The sequence below is a fragment of the Paroedura picta genome, chromosome 10, assembly GCF_049243985.1.
Source record: "Paroedura picta isolate Pp20150507F chromosome 10, Ppicta_v3.0, whole genome shotgun sequence".
NCBI classification, from domain to species: domain Eukaryota; kingdom Metazoa; phylum Chordata; class Lepidosauria; order Squamata; family Gekkonidae; genus Paroedura; species Paroedura picta.
Window position 1 is genome coordinate 31,174,527 of NC_135378.1, and position 26,530 is coordinate 31,201,056.

General features: G+C 44.9%; 1 protein-coding gene across 1 annotated transcript in view; it reads right to left on the reverse strand.

Moving 5' to 3' along the window:
- Positions 1–393: 393 nt before the first annotated feature.
- Positions 394–26,530, reverse strand: part of KDR (kinase insert domain receptor) — a 55,574-nt gene continuing 29,437 nt past the window's right edge. The window contains exons 13-30 of the mRNA XM_077301998.1: positions 24,616–24,960; positions 24,304–24,450; positions 23,573–23,704; positions 20,214–20,320; positions 19,661–19,796; positions 18,916–19,020; positions 17,206–17,319; positions 16,448–16,536; positions 15,169–15,325; positions 13,416–13,516; positions 11,356–11,478; positions 10,333–10,444; positions 9,490–9,589; positions 8,991–9,096; positions 6,878–7,032; positions 3,606–3,702; positions 3,420–3,508; positions 394–2,235 (exon numbers count right to left, since the gene is read on the reverse strand). Of these exons, the coding sequence (XP_077158113.1) occupies positions 2,034–2,235; positions 3,420–3,508; positions 3,606–3,702; positions 6,878–7,032; positions 8,991–9,096; positions 9,490–9,589; positions 10,333–10,444; positions 11,356–11,478; positions 13,416–13,516; positions 15,169–15,325; positions 16,448–16,536; positions 17,206–17,319; positions 18,916–19,020; positions 19,661–19,796; positions 20,214–20,320; positions 23,573–23,704; positions 24,304–24,450; positions 24,616–24,960 (2,417 nt within the window). The 3' untranslated portion in view covers positions 394–2,033. The remainder of the gene's footprint in view (positions 2,236–3,419; positions 3,509–3,605; positions 3,703–6,877; positions 7,033–8,990; positions 9,097–9,489; positions 9,590–10,332; positions 10,445–11,355; positions 11,479–13,415; positions 13,517–15,168; positions 15,326–16,447; positions 16,537–17,205; positions 17,320–18,915; positions 19,021–19,660; positions 19,797–20,213; positions 20,321–23,572; positions 23,705–24,303; positions 24,451–24,615; positions 24,961–26,530) is intronic.

Below are 26,530 nucleotides of genomic sequence, written 5' to 3' on the forward strand. Positions count from 1 at the left end.
GTGGGTCTGAGAGAGCTCTAACAGAACTGTTCTGCAAGAAAAACCCAAAGAGAACTGTGACTGGCCCAGGGTCACCCAGTTGGCTGCCTGTGGAGGAGCAGGGAAGCAAACCTTGTTTTCCAGATTAGAGGCTGCTGCTCTTAACCGCTATACCATACTGGGTCCCCAATGGAAGAAGCATCTCTTTCATTGCAATGCAGATTTAAAAAATATTGTACCTCAGTTTACAGACCTTTGGAAAACACCAGTTTACAAATGTGCCTTTCCCTTTAGATTTTATTCAGTGAGAAAGCAGAAAATTGATCCATTACATGTGATATGCACTACCCCTATATCAACAAAGAATAATTTGGGGAAAACTGTAGAAATAAAACGCACCTAGTACATTCATGATACTATATAATATATATTTATTTTAATATATTACATTTCTTTCTACACAACCAGACTATAAATATTGTTCTGCCATTTTTTCTCCGACAATTCGTAGGTTCCCAGCACTTGAATATTATAGTACAAAAACATGAATAAAAAACAAAAATACAAAAGTAACACCAGTCACAATAGCTCTACAGTTTCATTAAAAAAAAAACTTCTTGTAGTATACATAGTACATTTTTAGAACACTGGACCTCCATAACAGAAAACTGCCTAACAATTCCAGTCCTTCAAAGTATTACTCAAAAATCCGAGCAGCTAGTTGAGTAACATGTCATTGATATACATGGATTTAATTACTAGATTCTTTGCTGGATTATCTTGTAGGTTTGTTGAGATTCGTTTGTTTGTCAACTGAGGTAAAGGCCACTGATACCTGAGGTAAAACTAGGATCATTTAGCAGTATTGTGGGAACTGACAAAGCCAAGAATAGTTCATGTAAGAATAGTTCATGTAAATAGAAGATGTTCATGTAACATGTCTCAACAGATCAAGGTCCACACAGTCAAAAACAACCTATTTCTGAAAGGACGACAATCGCTTGACAGTCTTGAACAGCGTCACTCAAAGGTTCTCAGATTCTTGCCAGTCATCACTGTTTCAGCAGTATTATCATGGAGGTTTAGAACCTGGGTCTCTTTAACGGAAAAGGTGTATGCTGTCAACCCAAGCAGGTCTGATTACAGTCTTCCTCTACCCTCTTAAGCGTGGCTTACACCCAGGGAAATGTTCTTTGGATTGCACTGTTGATTTTATAAGGCAAGCAACCCATGACCTGATACAGTCTTCTTGAAAGGCAAAACCCAGGGAGAACAAAGGCACTGTTAGAAGCTCATTTGTGGTACAAATAGAAAACCCAGATGATTGTGAATGAATGCTAATCCATCGTCATGCAACTGCACAAACATGTCATGTCAAAATAACATTTCGGTTCTATCTCTGTTTTTTTAACTATTAGAAATAATGCCCAGAATAGTCTAAGCAAGATATATTTGTGTGAAACAGTGCTTGGCTTCAGGAAGGGAGCCGTGTGGGTCTGCAAGAGAAGAGCTAGATTCAAGCCCAGTAGCACCTTAGAGAACAATAAGATTTGTCAGGGTAGAAGCTTTAGGAGTTCAATCCCAGCAGCCGGCTCAAGGTTGACTCAGCCTTCCATCCTTCCAAAGTCGGTAAAATGAGTACCCAGCTTGCTGGGGGGTAAACGGTAATGACTGGGGAAGGCACTGGCAAACCACCCCGTATTGAGTCTGCCATGAAAACGCTGGAGGGTGTCACCCCAAGGGTCAGACATGACCCGGTACTTGCACAGGGGATACCTTTACCTTTACCTTTAAGCTTTTGCAAATCAGAGCTCCCTTTGTCAGATACAGCACTTGGAGATCTTTTTTTAGCTTAGACGTTGACTTTGGTTCCAGTAGTCCATGGAGCACTTGTTCTTCTTATCAAAGAAGATGTAGAGAAACACATACTTTTCCTAATCCTGTGATGGTAGACGTCGGGGGTATCGAATACCATTGGTTTAAGAAAAAGGCAATGTTCAACACAGAGCTCTGTTGTGTTTTGTCTGTTGTTATTCACCCCTTTCCTCCTCTTCTTAAACAGGAGGTATTTCAGGACCACAGACCAACATGCAGGGAGTGTGGGGAAGTTCTTCTCTTATAGGTAAGAGTTCCATTTCTTCACCAGAGTAGACCGTGGTGTCCATATCATCTGAATGATATCCTGACTGGTAGCCACTTGTCTGGTTTGAAGCTTCAGACATAACAGACTCGTTACTTTTGCTGGAGACCAATCCACTGCAAAAAAAAAAAATTAAAAGAATATATTACTTACTGTAAACATCCTCTGAACATTTACTCCCAGTTTCCCTTTGGCTATAGAGACAAATGTGGAACAGCATGGAAATATACCAATCCTAGGCAGAGTTACATTTCTTTAAATCCACAGAATTCAGTGGGCTTAGAAGGGTGCAACTCTACTTAGAATTGCAATGGTGGTCACTCTCTGTATGATCAGGAACAGTCAAATGTCTATCTTATATTGTAGGTATATGTTTGGTGGCTAATGAACAGTCTCTGGTTTTGTTGAGACATTCATGTGGTCTAGAGATCTTATTCAAGAGGTGGAAAAGGAAACACATCACCATCTCCTTCCATTGTGCCGATAAAGCAGTGGTTCCCTGTGTGTTGTTCACATGTACCATGGTGTTCCCCAATGTGTTTCCTCAAGCCCACTTGCTCCTTCCCTAAAACACCTCTTCCCCAAAGAAGAGAGTCAGTCCTAGCTTTCCTCCACTTCATTGTAGCAAAATGTTTCAGAGGAACCCAGGAAGTATCATCTTTGGATCTGGGAAAACCCATTCAAGGAGGATACTTGACTTGGGACCTCTCAATCTTTTGTAAGCATCCCCAATAGAAAGACCACTTTTTGGTGGTATTCACTATACTTTCTCAACAAGGCTGGGGTCACCTAAATAAAGTAGCATCTAATGCAAGGGCTCCCTGGATCTGGCTGTAGGCCTGATTGATGTGATCTACCCTTCCTAAAAAAGAAAGATTTGTGCAAAAGACCACAGAGCTATCATCTTAGAGAATTGTGCAGTGGAGAAGTTCCACAGAAGATCCAGCTTTCTTCTTCTCATGATGGTAACATTTCAAAGCTGTCCCTTTATAAAGGACATTTTGTTGCAAGCTTGGAAATTAAACTGGTCTTTCTTTGTTAGGATTAGCCTTTTAGTTATGTTGCAGCTGGGTTCTGGTCTTTGCATCTTGGTTCTATCATTTATGTTTATGGATTTGCTGTAATTTCTGTCCTACCTTTTAGAGCTGCTGGCTTCCAATGCATTTGGAAAGGTGAGATGGGTTTTAGATCAGTAAATATTTTTAAACAATAAGCAACAGCTGTCACAGTAACAGATGGCTAATGCTAATCTTTGAGTAAAACTTTTAGAATGAATGTTCCTTTTGCTTGACCAGCTTACCTGAAGGGCAACATCAACTGTTTAGCTTCCTCTTCTAGGGTCTTGAGCTCTTCGGATGCAAGAATCATCCCACTGTCTGTCTGATTATCCTTAAAAGCCCAAAAAGAGATGGCCATAATGGGATGAATTTAAAACATGCGAAGGGACAAAGCAACTAAAGCAGTATCAACTCTAATACTGACTTACCTCTTGAACCACTTTTATCGTTGGTTCTATAGGTACATCTTCAAAGGTCTTTACACTCACGGGACGGCTCTTTCTTATACTTCCTTTACGATGTTCACTGAAAAACAAAAACACAGGAGTGGAGAAGATGGAGACAGGAGTTCTGTATCTGTTGTGGACATTTGCATCATCATCCAGTAGAAGCCTACAGAATTTACAAACCATGAGAGGCGATGCAACATTGCCCAAAAATTCTTTTTTGATTGTTTTCGATTATCCAGCAATACAACCCTAAACAGAGTTATGCCCCTTCGGTTTGCCACAAGCATGATCTAAATTCATGGGAAACAGTATTTATTGGGAACGGTCCTTAGTTCTTTTGAGGTGGAAAATATTTGTCCCTAAGTGAGCCCAAGAAAGAGCTGTTTATTACAAAGAAATAACTGTTTATTACAGGAGGGAAAACACACACACACACAAAACCAGCTGCTTTCTGAACTAGGCATGTTGTTCTGGTTTTTATTTTTATTATTTTGCATACTTTTTGAAGTATAGCAAACAAAGAAGCCTACACTACACTCGTAATTCTTTCCTTTGGACTGCACTTCTGAGACCCCCCTCACCGAACTGGAGACAGCAGCAGCAAACTCAGCACTCACCCCCCCCGTTAACTGTCGGAGTTGGCACTGAACACTCCACAGTTCCCCTGGCCCTGAAGGTTCTTCTCCAAAGAAAACCATCTGAGTTGGAACCAGTCCCAGTCCTGTGACTATCAACACACTGTATGTTCATCACGGAGGACCTCAAAGCCGAGTGCCATCACGAAAGTGGGAGATAATACAAGTGCCAGCTCCAGACTGGGAAAGAGCTGGGTGGAACTTGAAGGGGGTGGCATTTGGGGATGGGAGGCCTTCAGTGGAGTATAATGCCCTAGAATCCACCTTCCAAAGCGGCCATTTTCTCCAGGTGAACCAATCTCTGTCACCTGGAGTTCAGGTGTAATAGTGGGGGATCTCTGTCCACAACCTAGAGATAATTTAGGTCACAGCAGTTGCCATCTCGAACTGAGCTGTCTCATAACATGTTCTATTAGTAGACTAACTGAAAAAGACCCTTCTGACAGGTAAACCTATGGTGAATAGGCTATACATTTGAACAAAAGCCATGTGATGATGCTAGAAAATGATTCAGGGAGGAAAGGCATTCTCCCCCCCCCCCAAGTAATGATAATTTATACCTCTGTCTTAAGACTTCAGATACTGAGCAAAAAGTAGATATGAGAAGTTTTTGAAATAAATTACTAAATCCTGCAGCTGCTTCCTCTCTGTTTTTTGTTAGAATAAAAATTGAGATCCCTCAGAAAACTAATACAGTCTCCCCCCCCACCCCAATGCAAAATAACAGGAAAGAAGTAGACTGGAGAGCAAACAGTAGAGAAATCTATAAACAGAGAACTAGGACTAATGTCTTTAAAGTGATAACAATCACTGCCCTATCGGATCAACCCAATGACCCATCCAGTCCAACACTCTGTGGCCAAAACCCAGGAGCCATCAGGAGGTCCACCAGTGGGGACAGCAACTTACAACAGTAAAACCATATAAGGAAGTTAAAACAATATAAAAACTGATGACAAATATAAAACATAAGCATCAAAATGTTAAACTAATAAATGACAGGCTCCTGAGTGGTGGGTTATATAAGCCAGCTTGTTGTAGTGGTTAACTGCCGCAGCTTCTAATGTGGCAAAGCTGGATTTGATTCCCTGCTCCTACCAGTTTGAGAGCCAGTTTGGTTTAGTGGTTAGGAGTGCGGACTTCTAATCTGGCATGCCAGGTTTGATTCTGTGCTCCCCCACATGCAGCCAGCTGGGTGACCTTGGGCTCGCCACGGCACTGATAAGGCTGTTCTGACCAAGCAGTAGGGCTCTTTTAGCCTCACCTACCTCACAGGGTGTCTGTTATGGGGAGAGGGAAAGGAAGGAGATTGTAAGCTGCTTTGAGACTCCTTCTGGTAGAGAAAAGCAGCATATAAGAACCAACACTTCTTCTTCAGTAATATCAGGGCTCTCTCAGCCCCACCTACCTCATAGGGTGTCTATTGTGGGGAGAGGAAAGGGAAGGTGAATGTAAGCCGCTTTGAGACTCTTTCGGGTAGAAAAGAGCGGCATATAAGAACCAACTCTTCTTCTTCAAATGTAAACATAAAATAGACAGTGATAGCACCATGCCATTGACAAAAATAACCAAAACATGGATTGTACTCAAAAGGCTAACCTAAACAATTCTGCCATTCATGCCCTGCAGAAACTAAACAAGGCTGGCAAGGCATGGGTGTCATCCAAGAGTGCATTCCACAGGGTAGGGATCACAAATGAGAAGGTCCTTCCTTTGGTGACAGGTAAACAAGCCATCCTGGGGCCATGCAACCCAATAACCAGCTGGCATTGTATCAAAGCAGACTTGACACAGCTTGGGACCCACTGCAATGCCCAAGATAGCTTCCCAACATGATCAAGTTTTTTGAGATGGCTCTGGTACTGCTAACATCTAGAAAGTCATGAGTATAAAACCTCAAAGACTGATATTCATTGCTGTCCAAGGGAAGGAGTAAACCCTGAGCCAGTTAACCTCAAAGCAATATCAATAAGGTCAAGGTTAAAAAGCACAGGGCCCAATATACAACCTGGTTTAACACCCATAAGTATTGGGCTTGATCCCATTAAAAATCCAGAAATACCAACCCTAATGTCGGCATAAATGTTGGCAGGTAATCCACGTAACAGAAATCATAAGTGTTTCTCAATATTAGCATTTGCTAACTTTGCCCAAAGGCGATCTCTGTCAATAGTATTAAACGCTGTGGTCAGATCCACAAAAGCTTTAGTAGGACCATGAATGCCCAGGGCAGCAAGTTGAAATAGCGTTTGGCAGAAGTCTACAACACTCTAAACCAAGGATAGTCAAACTGCGGCCCTCCAGATGTCCATGGACTACAATTCCCAGAAGCCCCTGCCAGAGAATGCTGGCAGGGGCTTCTGGGAATTGTAGTCCATGGACATCTGGAGGGCCGCAGTTTGACTACCCCTGCTCTAAACAAACATACCTGCTTCAGACTCTTTCCTAGTCAGTAGAATTTCATCTTCAAACATGGAGCACTATACAATTCTTAACTTGCTGAGTGTGGTGGGATATAAATAATGAGCTATAACAATGGCCCTGCGCATGTGTGCGCGCACACATTCCAGGAAAAATGCCTACCAATCCCAATGGAATGCTCATTGTGTGACCAACCTCATTCCTGAGCTGCTGTCGTACTGGAACTGGGGGGAATCACTGGCTTCCTCTTCCTCCAGGCAGGAAACAGGTGAGGTGGGCAGCGAGAGACCAGAATCTTCTTCGATGTTCAGCAAGGCAGTTTGAGGAAGGACAATGTAGTCTTTGCCATCCTGTGAACGACAGCCGAAAATAGCATTGCGCTTCCAGAGTCTAGGAGTGGAGACAGATTATTTTTTCCTCAAATAACTGGTGATGGTATGGAAGAGATATTGCAGCTCTTGGTGCATTTCCTTGTCCTGTGCCTTTTGGTAACTGGCCTTGCAGGATGTTGCACTGCCCCAAATTGAAGGTAACAGTGGGACAAAGGACAGCTGTGAGCACGCCATAGGAAGTGAAACCTCTCTCAATTCTGAATGTAATTTGTCTGTCTCCAGTTTAAGAACGTTCAGTCACAACAAAGCCAAGTTGATCTCACATTCTGCTATAAACCAGTTCTCCATGCTTGGAACCATACATGCCTTTCTGTTCCTTCAGAAGTTGATGAGTTATTTATACCCCACTTTTCCCTTCCTCTCCTCACAACAGTCACCCTGTGAGGTAGTGAGTGTGAGAAGAGCTCTGAGAGAACTAACTGGCCCAAGGTCACCCAGATGCATGTGGAGAAGTGGAAAATCAAACCTGGTTCTCCAGAGTAGAGTTCCCCACTCTTAACCACTGTACCTTCCGTTTACAGAATGTGCCCTTCTACTCTAGTTAGAAGCCCTTCCATTACACGAAAGTCTCCTTCTGGCAGTAGAGGGCATCTCTGAATCTAGTCCACTCTCAAATCTTGTTCAATTTCTAAATTAAAGCGACATATTTCAATAGATTTGACATTCCAAAGAAATTAGTTCCAATTATTTCAGAGAACACAATAAGATAATTATATATCATCTTAGGGTTGTGTGACTGGCAGGTGAGACACGTTCAGAGGTAGTTTGCCACTGCGTGCCCTCATGACCCAAAAGCCATCCAGAGCTACCTCTGCCAGCGTACAGCAGTGGTTAAGAGTGGCAGCTGCTAACCTGGTGAGCTGGGTTTGATTTCCCGCTCCTCCCCCACATGCAGCCAGCTGGGTGACTTTGGGATTGTCACAGCCATGCTAGAGCTGTTCTCACAGAGCAGTTATGTTAGAACTCTCTCAGCCTCACCAATCTCACAGGGTGCCTGGTGGGGAGAGGAAGGAAAAGCAATTGTAAGTCGCTTTGAGATTCCTTCGGGCAGTGAAAAGCAGGGTATAAAAGCAAATCTTCTGAAATCTGATGGAATTGGGCTTACCTGGGCAACCCAGTTCAGGACAACAATAAGAAAAAAAAGAGATTCTGGTTACTATTTTAGTGATTTAAGTGTTCCCCCCTTCTTTTCCTTGAAATCATTTGAAACTAATCTTGGAGGATTAGAAATCTAAACATCAGCTATCAAGAGTGCTTCTTGATGTCTTACCTTTGAGTTTTACGCATTTCAAATTCCAACTGGGTTTTGTATTTACTTTTAACTATATGTGGCTTTTATTCTTTGGCTGCAAATGATCTTGAAAGTTCATACTGTATAACAACTTTTCAGTCCTGTCCCCTGCCTGGCGGAATGAGCTCCTGGGTGGGGGCTCTGACAGAACTCACACAGTTCTGCAGGGCCTGTGAGACGGAGCTCTTCTGCAGGGCATTTGGTCGAGGCCAGGGCAAGAGAAGATCCTGGGCCACTCCTCTAAGCACCGACCCTGAGAAATGCGGCTGCAGTGGGGAGGGGGGCAGGTTGAAGTAGGAGGGGTGGGATTGTTTTTTAGTTATTTTTAGACTGTTGTATTTTTAATGCATTCATGTTGTTAACCTCGCAAGATGGCTGGGCCAGGAGCGGCAGTCTACAAAGGCTATAAATAAATGAGTAAAACAAATAACATGGATGAAGAAGCAATAGGCAGTCCGAGACCAGAAGTTTTCAGCATATCCCTTTGTGTCACATGATGGAGCAGAGCATTGGCCAAGGTTCCATGACTGCAGATAGCTCCTATTCTCATCACAGGCCATGGTGTGTTTAGGTGAAAACGAGGATCCTACATCAACAGCAACTACTTTTGAGAGCACTCGGGTACCTGATGAACACTTGCTTGCAATATATTCCCAAGATGTTCGACCAGTTCTGAGAAAGTGGGCCTTTGTTTGGGATCTCCATGCCAGCAGTCCAACATGGTCTGATACCTGACGAAACAAGATAACAGCAATAACAACTAGAAGCAAGCACTGGTTGTGCTGGTTTCTGAGGTTCTGCCATTAGTAACAAAGCAGTGGGCCGGTCAAAACTGTGCTGCTGCCCTCCCCAGGAAGGAAAACCAACAGAGACGGATTTGCACAGCAAACCATTCTAAGGTGATTGACTTCCATGGCTTTAGAAGAGTCTAAATGCATTTAGGATTGTGCTGATCGTCTTCTTGCCCCTACTTCCCACTGGTACCTAAACTCAGTGGAAGTCAGCAGCCGGAGAACTGTGCAATCCTGCACAGTGCAACCCTGATGGATGCAGGTCTCCTTAACCTGACAGAAGGATTTGGGGGCCCAGGCACCATGCATTTTTGCACCTCTAAATATTCTTACATTTCAGGTGTTGTATAATCTGGGGCTCTCATCCTTGTTCCCTCTTTCAGTCTTCTACAGAATTCTTCGTCAATCTTTACACCAGGATAGGGAGACGCACCTGAAATGATAAAAAGGTACTTCTCAGTAAGCTGCTAAGAATATGGACCTTTATGTTCGACTCAGTCATTTTTATTTTTTTAATGAACAAAACACACAGAGGACTACTTAGATGGGCTGTGTGGATGCAACTGGACCCACCTGAACCACATTCAGAAATCTTTCTGAAATACCTGGATTTTTATTCCAGCTTTGAAAGCAGCGTTTTGCCCAGTTACATGGACCCCAGTTAGAGACTGTGTCCTACACGACTCTCTCTCTATTGTAATGGCTCAGACTGTTTGGACAGATGAGAGAGTTCAAACATGTTTGCTTGTTTTCCCAACTGAAGCAGGTTCAATAAAATGTGGCAATTTACTAAGAATGTAACCCAGACTTGTTATCAATGGGTGTCTTGTCACTGATTTCTTATCATCATGCTTCTCACTAAGAATCAACAGAGTCAAGCAAACCAGATATCCATCCACTACACCAGGGTTGGGCAAACTGTGGCCCTCCAGATGTCCATGGACTACAATTCCCATGAGCCCCTGCCAGCTACCAGCTGGCAGGGACTCATGGGAATTGTAGTCCATTGATATCTGGAGGGCCACAGTTTGCCTACCCCTGCACTACACAGTTGAGCACTTGGTATTCAGGGCAATAGTTTCATGGAGAAGTCGATTTGTACCCGAATGTTAAAAGAGCTGTATTTTTTTACCAACAAAGGCTGAGAATGTTAGTGAGCGAAGAAATGTGACTTACCTAATGAAAATATTTCCCACAGCAGCACACCAAAAGACCACACGTCACTTTGAATGGTATACACACGATCAAAAATGGTCTCCGGTGCCATCCACTTTAAAGGTAGCCTCGCCTAGAGGTTGAACAAGCAACAATAGTTATTTATTTAGGAAATTTATATACAGCCTTTCCAGAATCCTGCTTGGTCAGTTGCTGAGTAAAAAAACAATACATATAATAATATAGTATAACTTATCAATATAAAAATAAAACAAGTCAATAATACCAAGCCTTGGACATAAAAAAAGCATTAAACCAGTGGTCCCCAACCTTTTTATCACTGGGGACCGGTCAACGCTTGACAATTTTACTGAGGCCCGGGGGGGGGGTAGTCTTTTGTTGAGCCCCTGCTCCACTTGCTTTCCCGCTGGTGCCCCTGACTTTCTGCCACCCGTTGGGGGGGCGCTGCCAGCAGTGGCTGTGCAGTGCCACGCCCAGGGGGAGCCCCAGCCATGGCGGCTGCTAGAGAGCACCAAAGGTGAGCCGGCGGCAGAGTGGCAGGGCAGCCCCCGAGGCAGCAGCCGGGGAGGAGGATGAGGAGGAGCCGCGGCCCGGTACCAAATGATCCACGGACCGGTACCGGTCCCTGGACCGGGGTTTGGGGACCACTGCATTAAACCATCACTGAGCATCCTAGAAAATCCATAAACAGCTAAAATGGATGGCGCCCCTTATTTCTTTTAACCCCGGCATTTAACTGCCAGACAAGCCTAAAGGGACAGGGCATTCCAAAGGCAAGGTGCCACCACTGAAAAAGCTCTGTCTTTTTTTGCCCACCTACCTCACCTCTGCACAGAGAGAGCAAGGCTTGACAGGCAGATCTTAAGTTGCAGGCTGAACAGTAAGGAAAGGAGATAGGCCTTCAATATATTAGACAGCAGCAAAGAGAGAAAACCCTGGTTCTTTTCAAATACAAAGAAACATAGACTGGTATGAGATTTGCCGTGGCACGTCTCAGGAGTTCAGTCAGCTGCTAAAACTTACATCTCCTTTTCTCACATAATCGGGATCCTTGTAGATATCTCGAGCCAATCCAAAATCACAGATTTTGACCACGTTGTTCTCGGACAAGAGGATATTGCGAGCTGCTAGGTCTCTATGGATGCACTGCAAAGATGCAAAGAGCAAGTCTGTTACTGAAGTCCACCTGAAGGGCCGGTCACTTTCACAGCTTTGGTGACTTTGTGTTAATTGCAGCGCCCTTCTTGCAGTCCAGTTCTAGGTGCATCTTATGCTAAAATTCCATAGAGGATCTCCCAGCAGAATTCAAGTAGGAGTCAATGCCCAGAAACACTGTGCTGTTTCTGATGAGATTTCCTCAAAAGAGGACTCCGCTTCAAGGACACAACGGAATCACTTAAGTCATTCTATGTCCAACATCTCTTTGCAATTTGTGTCCCATTCTCAGGCCACACCTGAACTCACCCCATTATTCCAGACCCTACAGGAAATAAGGAGCCCTGAGCTCTTCATGAAGGGTCGACACTACCCTAGGAAGAGCACAATGGCCTTTCTTCCCTGGTTGTTGTAGGGGAGACACCCAAAGACAGGAGAAGGGAAAGACAGCAACCTCTTCCCTCTGTTCTGAGGGCTTCAATGTAACTCTGGCTAGACAGGCTATAGTCGTCAGGAACAGAAATTCCCCAGGCTTTTAAAGGGGAGCGTGGCTGACCCGTGTCTTGGGTGTGGAAAGGATGCTTGCAGGGAAGAAGGCTTGGCTATGAATATTCCCATGGAAGGGTGGTTTTACATGAGAGGACTTTCAGATGAGTGAACAGAGATGTTGCAGAGGCCTTTAAAAACATCTTCTGGTAGGTCTCACAGCACTACCAGATCTCTTACACAAATACACACGCCCCATGTTCAGCGAAGCTGCCACCGATCACTTGCCACCTTCCAGATGTTGCTTGATTCTGATGGCAAAGTTTATATATGCAAAGAGGGCACAGCACCAAGCCATTTAAAAGGATAAAATAGTTTCACTGTGAAGAGAAGCAACTTTATGTGGAAATGGAAGAGAGAGAGAGAATCCTGACTAAGTGTTCTGCTAAAACAGCTAAAATGGATGTTTTCTGCTGTCTTCTGTCTCTGTCTCTCAGTTCTGTTCTGGAGGCAAGCAGAGAGGAAGTGTGCTACAAAGAGCAGGAAGTCTCCAACTTGAGCCAATCAGGGCACAGGAGGAGATAATTTGAAAAAAGTTTCTATTCTAATTATGCTAAATATACATCTCCTTTGACAGCCCCTGTAGGCTATTCTTTTTTAATCCTGTGCACTACAGATCTCACATATTCAGACAAATGCTTGATGAATGGTGTTGTGTAGGTAGAGGACCTGAGTTCGTGGTCTGAGGCAGGACTGTAATCCTGTGAATGTAATTGGTCAATGCACGGCTAGATCCCAGCTCCCAGCTCCCAGCTCTAATCCGTTTAAAGGGAAGCTGACTTAAAGTGCTCAGTGGCTGGACTCTTACTTTGTTCTCCCCTGTATATACTGGGTGTTTTCTAGGTGGTTTGCTAGTTCACGTTAGGTTCTCTTGTACCATAGAGCTGGGGTCAATAAAAAGCTGAAATGAACTCCCAGTGTCCTGGTTTCTGAACCCACAGATTTAACACAAATACCAACAGGGGAATCAGGCAGCCAATAAATGAGAGATAACATCTGCTGCCTGGAGAAAGACATTTGGCAAGTAAGTTCCTGGGACAATAGTGTCCACCGAGCAAGCAACCTCCTTAAAATGATGTGAATGAGCAAGGGGTTGACATCAACATCTGCTTTGCATGAGCTGAAGAGACAAGTATATGGGAATGGATCCCACCAGCTTTTCTGCTCAGTCTTACTTAATGCCCTGTGCACTGCACCAGCTGTCTTACAATGTTTTCATCCATCTGGGTTTTCACAAACTGCAGCACAGCATTTTCAATTATCAAAATGGATCTCTCTTCCCCTCTCACTGGTGGAAAAGCTGGTAAGGTCCACCCTTTTGTTTACTTCTAATAAGCGCCATCCTTAACGCCATCATTTCTTCTCCACAGTGAATGCCTTACCTTTCGTGAGGCCAGGAATTCCATCCCCCTGGCTACTTGGAAGCTGTAGCAGATGAGATCCTCCAGGGTTAGAGGGTTTTTGCAAGGATCTTCAGTTGTGGCTGTAAGGGGAACAATTGGCAGGTTTCAAATTTGTATAGAATGTGCAATACGATGCCCATCCAAATATAAACTTGAATACACAAGACTCCCATCTTCTTATCTCCTCTCCTGGTTTCTTGCTTCCTCCAGTCTATGGAAGCCACAACTGCACTGCAGGAATTACCCTCTGCAACATAATGAGAAAAATAAAACAGGAATCCAAGGGAACCATAAAGACCAACATCATTTATTCTAGCATAAGCTTTTCTGAGTTATTGTTCACAAAAGCTTATAAAGTAGAATCAATTGGAACAAATTCTGTTAGTCTTTAAAGTGCCATTGGACAATTATTTTATTTTATTATCAGCAGTTACAGACCAACATGGCTACCACCTGGAATTTTCAGTGGGGGAAAGCAAGAAAGCCTCCATCTTGACTTCTTTGAAAGGCAAAGGTCAAGGCTGCTCAAAAAATGACACAAAATATGATTTTGCCTCAGCTGGAGAAGACGTGCTCAGAATCACACTGACAAAGGATTGCTTTGAATTTAAGACCATGAGGGATTTACCTCACAGAATACCACAAAGACCTGGCCAGAAGTCCCTAGCTCTAAACAAACATCTTCATCAACCATCTGTTGAAGTTAATATATCTGTGAGTTTAGATTTCAGTATCTAATCTCTGTACTCTAACTAAGGCATCTAGCATTAAGAGTGCTTAAGGGTCACTGCCATACAATAAATCAGAAAGCTATTTCTCACCAAGACATATCTAATCGGCATTTCTGGGGGGATCTACATAAATCCCTTTGGTATGAGACTCAGTTTGCCTGCTTCAGTCACCTCACTAAGTTTTTACAAAATGTTTGCCTTGTCCTAAAGTGCTGTCTCTATAAGGCATTGGGAGTCCAGTTTATTCAAACTGGACCTGGAAGAATGGATAGTGTTCACTTCTCTGAATCAGTCATGTGAACTTATCACAGTTATGGCTTGCAGTGTGGTGTAGTAGTTAGCTAGTGTAGTGGTTAAGAGTGGTAGACACTTTAGTGGAGTGGTTTAAAGTGGCGGGCTCTAATCTGGAGAACCAGGTTAGATTCCTCACTCCTCCACATGCAGCCAGCTTGGGCCAGTCACAATCCTTTTAAAGCTGTTTTCACAGAGCAATTCTGTCAGAGCTCTCTCAGTCTGACCTACCTAACAGGGTGTGTGCTGTAGGGAGAGGAAGGGAAGGCGAATGTAAGTTGCTTTGAGACTCTTTCAGGTAGTGAAAAGTGGGGGACAAAAACCCAGCTCTTCTTCTAGTAGCAGTCCTTCTGATCATGGACGATCCCTTTCCCATGAATATGGCTACCAACAGCATCCATTTTCTTCTGGATTATATGTTATGACTATCCATGCAAGTGTGTGTTTTGGGGATTGCTTGGAATGCTCCCACATGGAACAAAATGTCTTTTGAGAACAGGGCCTGGGGTCATCTGAACCAAAGGTAGGGTTAAGAGTCGCACTACAAAGAAGTAGCAATAATAAACTAATAGGTCTGCAATTCCCACTCATTCTTAATCTTCTCATAACTTAAAGTGCAATCCTAAACAGAGTTGAATGGAAGTCAAATGACTTAGAAGAGTGTAGCTCTGTTTACGGTTACTCTAATAAAGGAAGAAGATGACTCCTACCGTCGTCTTCTTCCGTATCGCTGAAAGATCTCTCCTCTCCAAATCCTGAGCTTGTTGAGCTCTGGCTGCTTGCAATGCCATCCGGGCATCTCTTCGGATCTGCAGGGACTTCGCCAACACGGTTGTGCTTTCCATATCTGTAGCTGATATTTTTGATCTATTGAGGGTTTGTTTTTTTAAAAAGAAAAGAAAAAGAGGAATCAGAAACTTTAATTTACCGACTTCATTAGCAAGCATCACAATGTAAAAACCAAACAATCACTTTGAAGTAAATATTATAAACAATGTAATCAATGTCCAATCAATGACTGGAAGTGATTGGTCATATTTTGGACCAGCCACCAGACACATGGAACTGCCTGAGGCTGAGTAAGACCACTGCCAGTCTTGTAGCCTCTGCTTGGTAGCATCTCCCCAGTGTTTGGGGTCTTTCACGTCATCTGCTTCCTGATCCTCTTGGTTGGAGAGCCCAGAAACTGAACCGGGGACCATCTGCATGCAAGGCTGATGCTCTGCCTCGGAGCCACAGCGGTGTCTGAAGGCAAGACCCTTCCTCTGTCACGCAGTCACTTCCATTTTCAGTTTGCTGAGTGCAGTCCATGCAGTTCTACTCAGGACTGTACAACAATTGCAGGGGTGTAGTGATTATGGGCAGTGGCCTCTAATCTGGAGAACTGGGTTTGATTCTCCACTCCTCCACAAACTGGATAATCTTGGACCAGTCACAGTTCTCTCAGAGCTCTCAGCTCCACCTACCTCACAGGATGTCTGTTGTGGAGAGAGGAATGGAAGGTGATTGTAAACTGCTTTGAGAGTCCTTGGGATAATCAATAGTAGGGGTACAAAAACACAGCTTTTTGAGCATTCAAGGGGAAATATTTTACACCTGAGAAAATGGTATGTTGTCCCTAGCACCCAATCTGTTCCTACTGTGACTGCAGTGTGCAAACTGGTGGTGCAAAGGACAGAAGTATCTTCTGAATCCATTTGGGACTAGATGAATGACAACATGGCTCTCCTTTGGAAGGCCCTCTGCACTTTGCAAATTTTTATTTTTAAAATTTGTTGAAGGATGTCCTTTTTTTTAAAAGGAAGTGTTGTATGATTTTCACTGGCTAGAAATGTACATCTAGCCAGAATGTTTTGAAAGTGGTACACCAGCGGTAAGGCTCCACTCCTCATCGAGTGTCCTAGTCTAGCCAATCACCTGAGAAATACAACAGAGGCAAAGGGTTCTTCAGCCAAAAAGCTCTTCCCTTACAATTATCACAGCCCTCACCTTGTATGGAACAAAATCAGCCCGCTTGCTTCGTAAGTACACTGACAAATTCCCAAACTTGCAGTATTCTACAATCACCATGAGTGGACCTGTGGGAATAAAATATGAACAAATAACTTAAAAAAAAGACCTGCACTAGCTGTGGACATCTGCTTACCTGTTTCCTCCTCTTGCACTGGTGGTGTTGCAGGACAAGTTGACATGTAATATGTGATACTGGCTAGATCTCAGGTGAGGTAGGGCTACTAGCCCAGCACTTGCAGGACACTAACCTTGCTGGCACCTTGTTGGCACCTCACGACTGCCGAAATGTCGCTTCCAGCATACATCAGTGTCATGTTCTAGGATTCCCTATACTGTAGTTTTAGCTATAGTTTTTAAAGTGAATCCTAGACTATTGTGCTAATGTGATGATGTCACTTCCCCTTCAAAGGGAAATGACATAATCTCCTTCTCCAATTTCCCCCCCTCTACTTGCCAGAGCAAGGGCAGGCAACAAATGTTATTACATTTGCCCTGGACTGACAAGTTCTGTCTAGTTTGGGTCACTTCCCTTCCTTGCTAGATGGTCTCTAGACCTTTATCAGCCTGCCGGCTTGCAAGCAACATTATAGCCATCAATAATAACCCCAAAATCTTTACTTCACACACTGCACACAAAAAGCCTGTTAAATTCTTTCTTTGGAAGCAACTAATGGCAGAATGTAAAGACTGAACCAGGGAGTGACACTCAAGTTCCACATCTTTCCAGAACTTACCTCCTGGTTTTGTGCAAGCCCCCAGTAAGTTAACCACGTTGAGATGATGACCAATATGAATGAGGATTTTGAGCTCAGACATCAGTGCTCTATGTTCACTATGGGTGGCACCCTCTATAAACAAAGAAAAAATATTCTCCTATTTACATGCATGTAAAGTATCAATCAAGGTTAAGCTGCCACTTTCCATTGAATTAGAAGGAGAAAGGCCTCTGTGGTTTTCCAGTGCTATTGCTGAAGAGCCAGTCTGATGTTGTGGTTAAAGTGCTAGACTAGGATCTGGGAAATCTGTATTTCCGGGTTCAACTCCCCACTCATGCCATGAAGCTTGCTGGGTGACCTTGGGCCTGTCACATGACTCTCACTCTGATGGAGGCAGATAATGGCAAACCACCTGCAAACATTTCTTGCCTGGAAGCCAGACATCTTTAGGATCTCTGGTCTACATTGCACCATACAATAAATAAATCGTACAATTGCTAAACCTCTTGGGCAGATCACTGGCCTATCAGGGCCAGTACTGTCTACTTTGAATGGCAAAGGCTCTCTCAGGGTCTCAGACAGAGGTCTTTGAATCCCTTGCTGTCTCATCTTTTATGTAGAGATGCTGGGATTGAACCTTCTGCATGTCCCTTAAGTCTCAAGCAGAGCAGTAATATGAAGATACCTACAAGACCGCCTTTTCCATTATGTTCCCCAAAGAACATGACATTCTAGCAAACAAAATCTGCTCAGGGTCCTCAGACTTAAGGAACTAAAACTGGCCTCAACCGGGGTCACGGCTAAGAAGGCCCTGGCATCAGCCTGGTGGAACACTGTGCCAGATGAGATCATGGCCCTGTGGGACCATAAACAGTTCTGCAGGATCTGCAAGACATAGCTGTTTTGCTAGTCCAATGGTTGAGGCATAGAAACAACTTATAGTGCTGGCTTCCCTGTCTATAACCCATCCAACAAATTGCCACTAGGACAAGTCTATTATTCCTCCCTCTTTTTTACTTGGGGAAGGAGGATGCAGGACATCGACCTACACGGATATTTAATGTTTTAAATTGTCTTATTTATGTATCGACCCTTTATAAACCACCATGGAGGGTGGGTATAAATGTAATCAATAATAATATAAGCCACAAGCCACCAGTGAGTGACTCAACGTCATGGAGAAAAACAGATCAACACCTTAAACAAGGAATTAGTCTGGTCCATGGGAGTAATTTCCAAATGATGCTGGACATGAAGACACACAAAAATGGACAATGGGGTGTATGTCTGGTGTCCAAGTGATGTACTAAATCAACATGCAGACTATTCACATGAATCAGGAGATGCTAAAAAGTTCTGTGAGTAATTCACACTGTCCATCATCCACACGGATTGGGTGTTGCAAGAAATCATCTGCTGGTGAACATGATTCCATTCCATGTGAATGCGCACAGCTGTTTATGCATACCTGGAGCCAATTCACACTAATGCCAAGCTATGGATGGGCATTTCCACATACTAGCAATGGATAACATCTGTAATTTAGCAGGCTACAAAACAACAGCATACATCAGTCAGGGTTTCTTTGATCCAAGGGCTCCAATTAATTCCATGCTCACTAAACGTAAGTGCAAGCTGGTCGCCCAACAAATACTTCATTCTTTTCCAAGGTCCTTGATGAAGGTCCAGATATCTTGAACTGTTTGCAGCTGGCTTCCCGATTCTTACCTTTAAGCATTTTCACAGCAACTGTTTTGCAGGTAGCAGTTTTGTCAATTCCAAATGCATCTGCCTCGATGACTTGGCCAAATGCTCCCCGGCCAAGTGGTTTTCCTAGGTTCCAACCAAAACAAAAAGCAAGGCCATTTTTACAATTCTGTTTATCAGTCTGTGGTGGGAAGGTCTTTTTTTGGGGGGGGGGAGTATTCAATCCTTTAGGAAAGGGCTGCCCTAAAGAAGGAGTGTGAGGTTGTCAAAGCTACAATATGCTAACCTTCCCTTCAACCTCAGCCACTCCAAAGGAAGGTGAAGCTGTTGAGCCAAAGCAGAGTCTGGACACCTTACAAGCTGTGTTGCATCTACAAATCAGTGGATGTTATGCTATTGTTGTTCTACATCAATTGTTTGCAAGTGGATTGGCTTGTCCACTCACAATAATTCAGTTACCAATGATTGCTAGGACACAACAATAGCATGCCACCCAATAACATTTGGATGGAACCGTGTTCCTAGCATGGAAACCTAGAGGTGGAATGTACCCCAAGGGTCATCCAGTACAAATATCTGCATGACGCTGGAAATTCACAACACCTCCCCACCCTCCTCCCCCAATGACTCCTGCTTGATGCCCAGAGGAAGGAAAAAACTTTCAGGATCCCTGGCCAAGCTGGCCTGGAGGACAATTCCATGCTCAATAAAAGCAGATCTTAGTTCCAAAGCTAAGGGGCATTTGTTCATAAGGGAGGGGGAATACCTAGGTTTAGGCGGTCCCTGGGGAACTCCCACTTGCTGGCATCGTAAGGAAGACGCTCGCATTGCTCATCCATAGGGACTTCGTCAGGGTCCATGATAATGGAGAGGTAGCCAGTCTTCAGTTCTCCTCCACCGGCCTGAAAACAACATTATCAGTGCTAGTTAAATAAAATTATCCTTACTGGTTGGGCAATGTGCAATTGGCCATGCTGACAGGCTACACTAAGGTGTGGAGCTTTTTTTGTCCGCAGGAATGTGGAGCCAGCTCCTCCAGCTGAGTCGCAGGGCATGTGCCCACAAATCATGGTCAGTGACTGGCTTGATTAATATCCCCCAAGGGGACCTTCCTTCCCCCCCTCCAATGCCTGTTCAATTAAAAGGCAAAATTGTACGGGCTGTAAGTTCCAGGAAAGAATGTGATGGTCCTGACAGGGGGAAAACAGGGCTGTTGATTTAAGGACAATGAGCGAAACAATACAAAAGGGCAGCTAGTCTGTTTTCATTTGTCATGCAAGACTGATGCTGATGGGACTGCGGGAGAATGATTTCATTACCCGTTTAACGGTCCGGAGAATTATTACGAGGAGCAACCAGAAGAACATGGCAATTACAGCGGTCCCAACCAGGATAATGAACTCGAGCTTTGTTTTCTCATCCGTGCCTGAGAAGAAACAATTGAGTGATTCACTGATAGGAGCTGGGAGTCTACGGGGTAGGTTGTCCGTTGAAGCCCTGAAAGAGGCTTCTTGTTCAGGGAAGAAATTTTAGAAGCCCAACACGTAGCAAGTCAACCCAGGCAAAAATGTGTCAAGAAAAATATGTACCTATGAAGACTAAACCCTTCAGGTTTAGTCTTTCAATGCACAATCCCCAACTGAGGTGAATGAGCTAAGAATTGTCCAGAGTACTGTTCAATTATCAAATTAAGCTTCACTGCTGACGCTAATGAAACCTTGCGCACACTGGTATGGCAGCAGGAGTAGTGGTGCAGATTCAATCAAAGTCAAGCATTGAGTCCAATGGGAAACGAAACCATGGGTTGGATCCAGCCAACTATTTAGCTCAAATCACACAATTCTCTTCCTTATTGCAGCCAGCCCCCATCCCACCTGGATTTTGTCCACATAGGTTCCATGATCTCCAGCACGGGGTGGGGTGGGAAGTGAGCCAGAATGGTGGGGCAGTTAGAATGTCAGACTAGGATCTGGGAAACTGTAGCCCTGGAAACATCTGTGTTACTTCTACACATCTGAATATATTTGAATAAAAATTGTACAAGGCACAAGAAAATGCCAAGTAACTAGCAAACTAAATGGACTAACACAAAAATCTGTCTTCTGGTGTATCAGAGCATCATTCTATCAAGACCAGTGTGGTCTACTGGGGCTGAGAGTGGCTCTTCAGGGTCATCACATCTCCTACCACCTGATGCTTTAAGCAGAGATGCCAGGGAGTACACCTGGGATCTTCTGGATGCAAATAACCAGCCATGGACAGTCCCTTTAGTGGGTGAGTTCTCTAGTGCACCCCGGCCTGACATCAGATATGGCTCTGGATGCCAACTCAGTTTCAAGACAAAATTAGGGCCCACAAACAAGAGATGGGAGTTAGTAAGCCTCATCATCTGATACAGAAGACAATTCCCTGTTAATACTTCTCTACCATAACTAATCCAAACTTTGTACTACTGTTGATGCCATCAGGCCTCAGTGGACTTATGGCAACCCTGTAGGGTTTTCAAGCAAGAGACGTTGAGAGGTGGTTTCCATTACCTGCCTCTGCATCACAACCCTGGTGCTCCTTGGTGGTCTCCCTTCCAATACTAGCCAGGACCAGCCCTACTTAGCTTCTGATAGCTGACAAGATCAGGGTAACCTGGGCTATCCAGGTCAGGGATGAAAACATCTTGACATTGGCCAAAACATATTTTGTTCATATCAGTAAAAAACAAATTCTACAGTCAACATTGAAGGAGCTCATTACTGTCACCTTTCATTCCTCAACATTTTCCCATGTCCTTTCTTGCATCATTTAGCTTCTCTTTCACTACCCAGCATTGTTTTTATACCCTTCGGCAGCCCAGGACAAGAAGGGTCAGAAAACAAATCTACCACAAATGCATTTTCAGTTCTAGAAGGCACATTCAGCCACACTCCAACAAGTCACGTTTGTCCAGTAACAAAACACAGATATTTACATGAGGACTGTTTACAGGCACTTCCCGTCCAAGAAAAATATGTCACGAGGCACATCTCCTGCTGGGGACTCGGAGGACAACAGGATATAGTTTGGCATGGCCAAAATTCCATAGATTATCATACTGGAGGGGCAGGGTGTCTTTTGCATTTAGGTCACTGCTTTTTCAAAGGACAGAGAAGTGGCATATTAAATTTAGAGGGGGACCTTTAGAATCTGAGTTTTTCAAAGTACGATGAGATCCCTGGTGGATGAATATGCAGTGGTGCAGAATTTCAGTGCAAACCTTACACCAGGCTTTCTCAACCACCCTTTTGTGATCCTTCTGGGGTTTCCCGAAGCCTGTGGAACATTTCAGGGGTCTCTCAGACCGATTATGCATGAGCCAGAATGGCCGACATGGTGGCAACAAGGCTTTGGGGAAAATCCCCGATTATGCCCGACGTTGCCGCCATCCGAGGCCTAGCCTGACCCAGGCCATCAGAAGACCTGCTTTAAAGGAACGCGGGTTCTTCCACAGGCCAGGGAGAGCAGCGGCCACAGGCAAGGGCTGGCTTGGGCCAGCCCTGTGCATAATCGGAGGAGCCAGGCCTTCATGCCCGGCTCCACCCCCGACCTACGATGTTCCTGCAGAGACGCCTCTCGCTCCTGCCAGCTCCGCAGCTCTGTGGAGCTGACAGGGGCATCTCCCCACCCCCACCATGGTGGGAGAGCAGCATGCTGCTCCCCACCATCATGAAGCAGGGGAGCTATGCCCCCAATCCCCCCTCTGCTGCCGCTGCTGGCACTTCAGCTCGCGCCCGGCGCTTCTGGCTCCATGTTGCCTGCACGGGGCCGTTGTGCCGGGGCAGCCAGCTTGCGCCCCGGAAACTTTGCTCCTGTGTATAATTGGGGGATGGCAGGGCTTTTGGCTCCGGCACAACGGCATGGTGGCAGCTTGGCGTAGCTGCCGCCGTGCATAATCGGTCTCAGTGGTGAAAAAGTTGGGAAAGGCTGCCTTACACTGTTACATCCTTCTATACCCATTGGTTTTAAGGGATTTAGAAGGGGGTGTCCACTTAGGATTGTATTGTTAGGGTCTCCACTGACAAATGTCTCCTTGTGTAACAGAGTATATGAAGTCATTAAAAAAATCACGGCATCTTCCTTGCTTTCCCCCTTCCTGTTTGCATCTCCTTGGCTACCATGCAAATTCTGGTGTCCTTGCTTGGCTCCCCAGTTTTGCAAAATTGCTTCCCTCACCCCTGATAGAATGCCTGGGAACCATGATGGTGCTCTTTTGCTGGCAGAATGTATTGTTTCAACATTTTATTTACATTGGAAATGTGAAATATGTTAATAAAATAAAAGGTTTCGCACATGCCTTGGGAGTTCTTAGTGAACAAGTGAACAGAGAGTGAATATAAAAATATGAGAACAGATAACATACACATGAAATAGAAATACTTTGTGAAATCATCACACATTTCTGGATAGACCAGGCAAATCTGATCCTATTGGATCTCAGCAGCTAAGCAGGGCCAACCCATTTGGATAGGAGACCTCCAAGGAAGTTGGTGGTAGTTACTCCACGAAACATTACACAGAAGCAGGAAGTGGCAAACCACCTCCAAACATCCCTTTCCTGGCTGCCAGACAATCCTCAGATCTCTTGACTACACTGCACATGCCATAAGATAGACAGAGACAGGCAGACAGATAGATAGATAATACCTACCTTCCACTGAGAAAAATGAACCCACTTTTGCACAGCCAAGGATGTTACAAGCATGACAGCTGTAGAGGCCTTCATCCTCCTTCCTCACCCTTCGGATGGTAAGAGTTTGGTTCCCATCTCTCAGAACAATACCTTGTAGAGGAAACACATTTGCAGTTGGTAACCTGACTTGGTTTTCAGCAGTATCATGAAGACGCTGGCTTGTGGACATTTTCATTTAGGGCAGCCTTTCTCAAGTTTTTTACAATTAAGAAACCCCCCAAAAAAACTTTCTTCAGGCTCCAAGAAGCCCCAGAAGTGGTGCGATCATGTACAATATGATTGGGAAGCATAGCTGTGTACACGGCCAAAATGCCAAATGTGAATGATAACAGCCCATCCCATATATTTACTAAACTGTTCAAGTACTTGAGATTTGGATACGGGCTGGGTTCCAAATCAAGAGGCATGGATCCTGCACAGATTAGAACTCCACCAAGTCCCTTGGGTGAAGTTAGCCAATGGATGGATATAATTTGAAAAGCTTCTAATCCAGCTCACTGCAGGATTCCCCACTGACAAAACTCAGCACTCATCATGCAAAATACAGAGTACGGCCACCAAGGCTGGGAGAGACCAAGGCACATCATAGAGGAGATGCTTCCCTGATAACAAATAGATTGTGCAGAAAAGGACATTTCATTGAAGCCATTCAACAAGGTGAAATTAAAGCACAGAACATGGACTCTCACCTGAATCTTCAATGAGAGATACATTGTTTTTAAACCAAGTGATCAGGGGAGAAGGAATCCCCTTCACTACACAAGACACTTCAATTGTTTCGCCAATATCTGCTGTTTGATTCTCGGGAGCTCCTATAATGGTAGGTGCCACTGGTTCTGTTGGCAATGAAGAGAAATGAAAAATTAGGATTCACAAAAGCTACTGAAACACAAATCTGAAGCCACTGTTAAATTGGGACCTGTGATAGAGTCCCTTGGTAAACAAGGGCTTTTCCCTAAATGCCTCATTGTATTGGGTCCCAAATATTGGCACAGGATTACCTTGAACTGTGAAGTGCTTGATAAGACAATGCTGCATCCTGGTCTTTTTGTCCTGAGCAATGCATACATAATCCCCACTGTCTCGGAGGGAGATATTGCGGAGAAGTAGCTCCATGGTAATATTTTCCCCATCGGCTCTTGTAGCAACAGCATTCAATTTCTGCAGAGCCTCCAGGTTCTTGCAAACAGGCAATGGTAACCCACCAAGGCGTGTCATAGAGGCTTGGGGCCTGAACTTGAACCAGGTCAGGTTTTCAAAGGTGAGCTTGTCAGCCGTGCACCGTAAGGAAATGTTGTGCTTCTCAGTGGGCTGACTTTGAGGCTGAAGATTAATTTCCAGGCCTCCTGTGAAGATACAAAGTGATCAGGAGAGAAGACACTGGCCACCATTAGAGGCTGTGGTTATTCGCAGTGGATTTCAATCTAGGATGTTCAGGATTATGCTTTGAAAATGGCTGGGCCAGCCTCCAGCTGTTTCCTTTATGTTCTGGCACAATACTACAAGGAATGTAGAAGATGGATACACCAAAGTAGTTAAGCCTTACTAATCACATAGCCAGAAAGGATTTCCACCAATAGGTTTTCCACCCTTGGAGCATGAAATTTTCTGTGGAAATCCTCCGTGAAGATCTCACCTATTATCTATTTTGTTGGATCTAGGGAATTATTTGAGACTAGCAAGAAAGCCCATTGCAACCAGGAATGCAATGGGCGCTAGGACCCAGGGGACACCAGGAGGTGTTTTTTTTTCTGCTGCGTGGAGCTGTGAAAGGCTCCGACAGGGTTTTTTTGTTTTCTGCTGCTTGGAGCTGGGAAAGGCTCCTACAGGGTTTTGTTTTCTGCTGCTTGGATCTGCGAAAGGCTCCTTCCGGGGTTTTTTTTCTGCTGCTTGGATCTGTGAAAGGCTCCTGCAGGGTTTTTTTTTTCTGCTAGCTCTCGTGGGCGTGCCGGCTTGGAGCTCCTACAGGGAGCTGCTGCTTGGAGCTGGGAAAGGCTCCTTCAGGGTTTTGTTTTCTGCTGCTTGGATCTGCGAAAGGCTCCTACAGGGTTTTTTGTTCTGCTGCTTGGATCTGTGAAAGGCTCCTGCAGGGTTTTTTTTTTCTGCTAGCTCTCGTGGGCGTGCCGGCTTGGAGCTCCTACAGGGGTTTTTTTTCCTGCTGCTTGGAGCTGGGAAAGGCTCCTTCAGGGTTTTGTTTTCTGCTGCTTGGATCTGCGAAAGGCTCCTACAGGGTTTTTTTTTCTGCTGCTTGGAGCTGTGAAAGGCTCCTTCCGGGGTTTTTTTTCTGCTGCTTGGAGCTGTGAAAGGCTCCTGCAGGGTTTTTTTTTTCTGCTAGCTCTCGTCGGCGCGGCGGCTTGGAGCTCCTACAGGGGTTTTTTTTTCTGCTGCCTCTCGTCGGCGCGGCGGCTTGGAGCTCCTACAGGGGTTTTTTTTTCTGCTGCCTCTCGTGGGCGCGGCGGCTTGGAGCTCCTACAGGGGTTTTTTTTTCTGCTGCCTCTCGTCGCGCTAGCGGCGAAAGGCTCCTCCGGGGGTGTTTTTTTTTTTTCTGCAGCTTCTCGGCGGCTGGAGTCTTGTGTTGTGTTTGCGGCGGGGGCTTCCTTGGGGCCGGCCTGACGCGGTGAGAGACGCTTCGCGCCTCTCACCACGTCAGGCCGGGAGCAACTGCGAGCCGCGCTGAGCGCGGCTCGCAGTTGCTGGGGCTGGGAATCGGAGGGACCAATCGGCAGGCGCTTCGCGCCTGCCGTTTGGTCCCTCCGGTTGTCTGTCATGAGGAAGGGTCCAATCCGGACCCTTCCTCATCCCGGACACATCCCGCCCCAGAACCCCTTACTGTTTTATTTAGTCCGTGGCGCCCGCGGCGCCACGGGCGGTGTACAGATAATATTTCTGGTTTCTGAAACGATAGATACCTTAAAC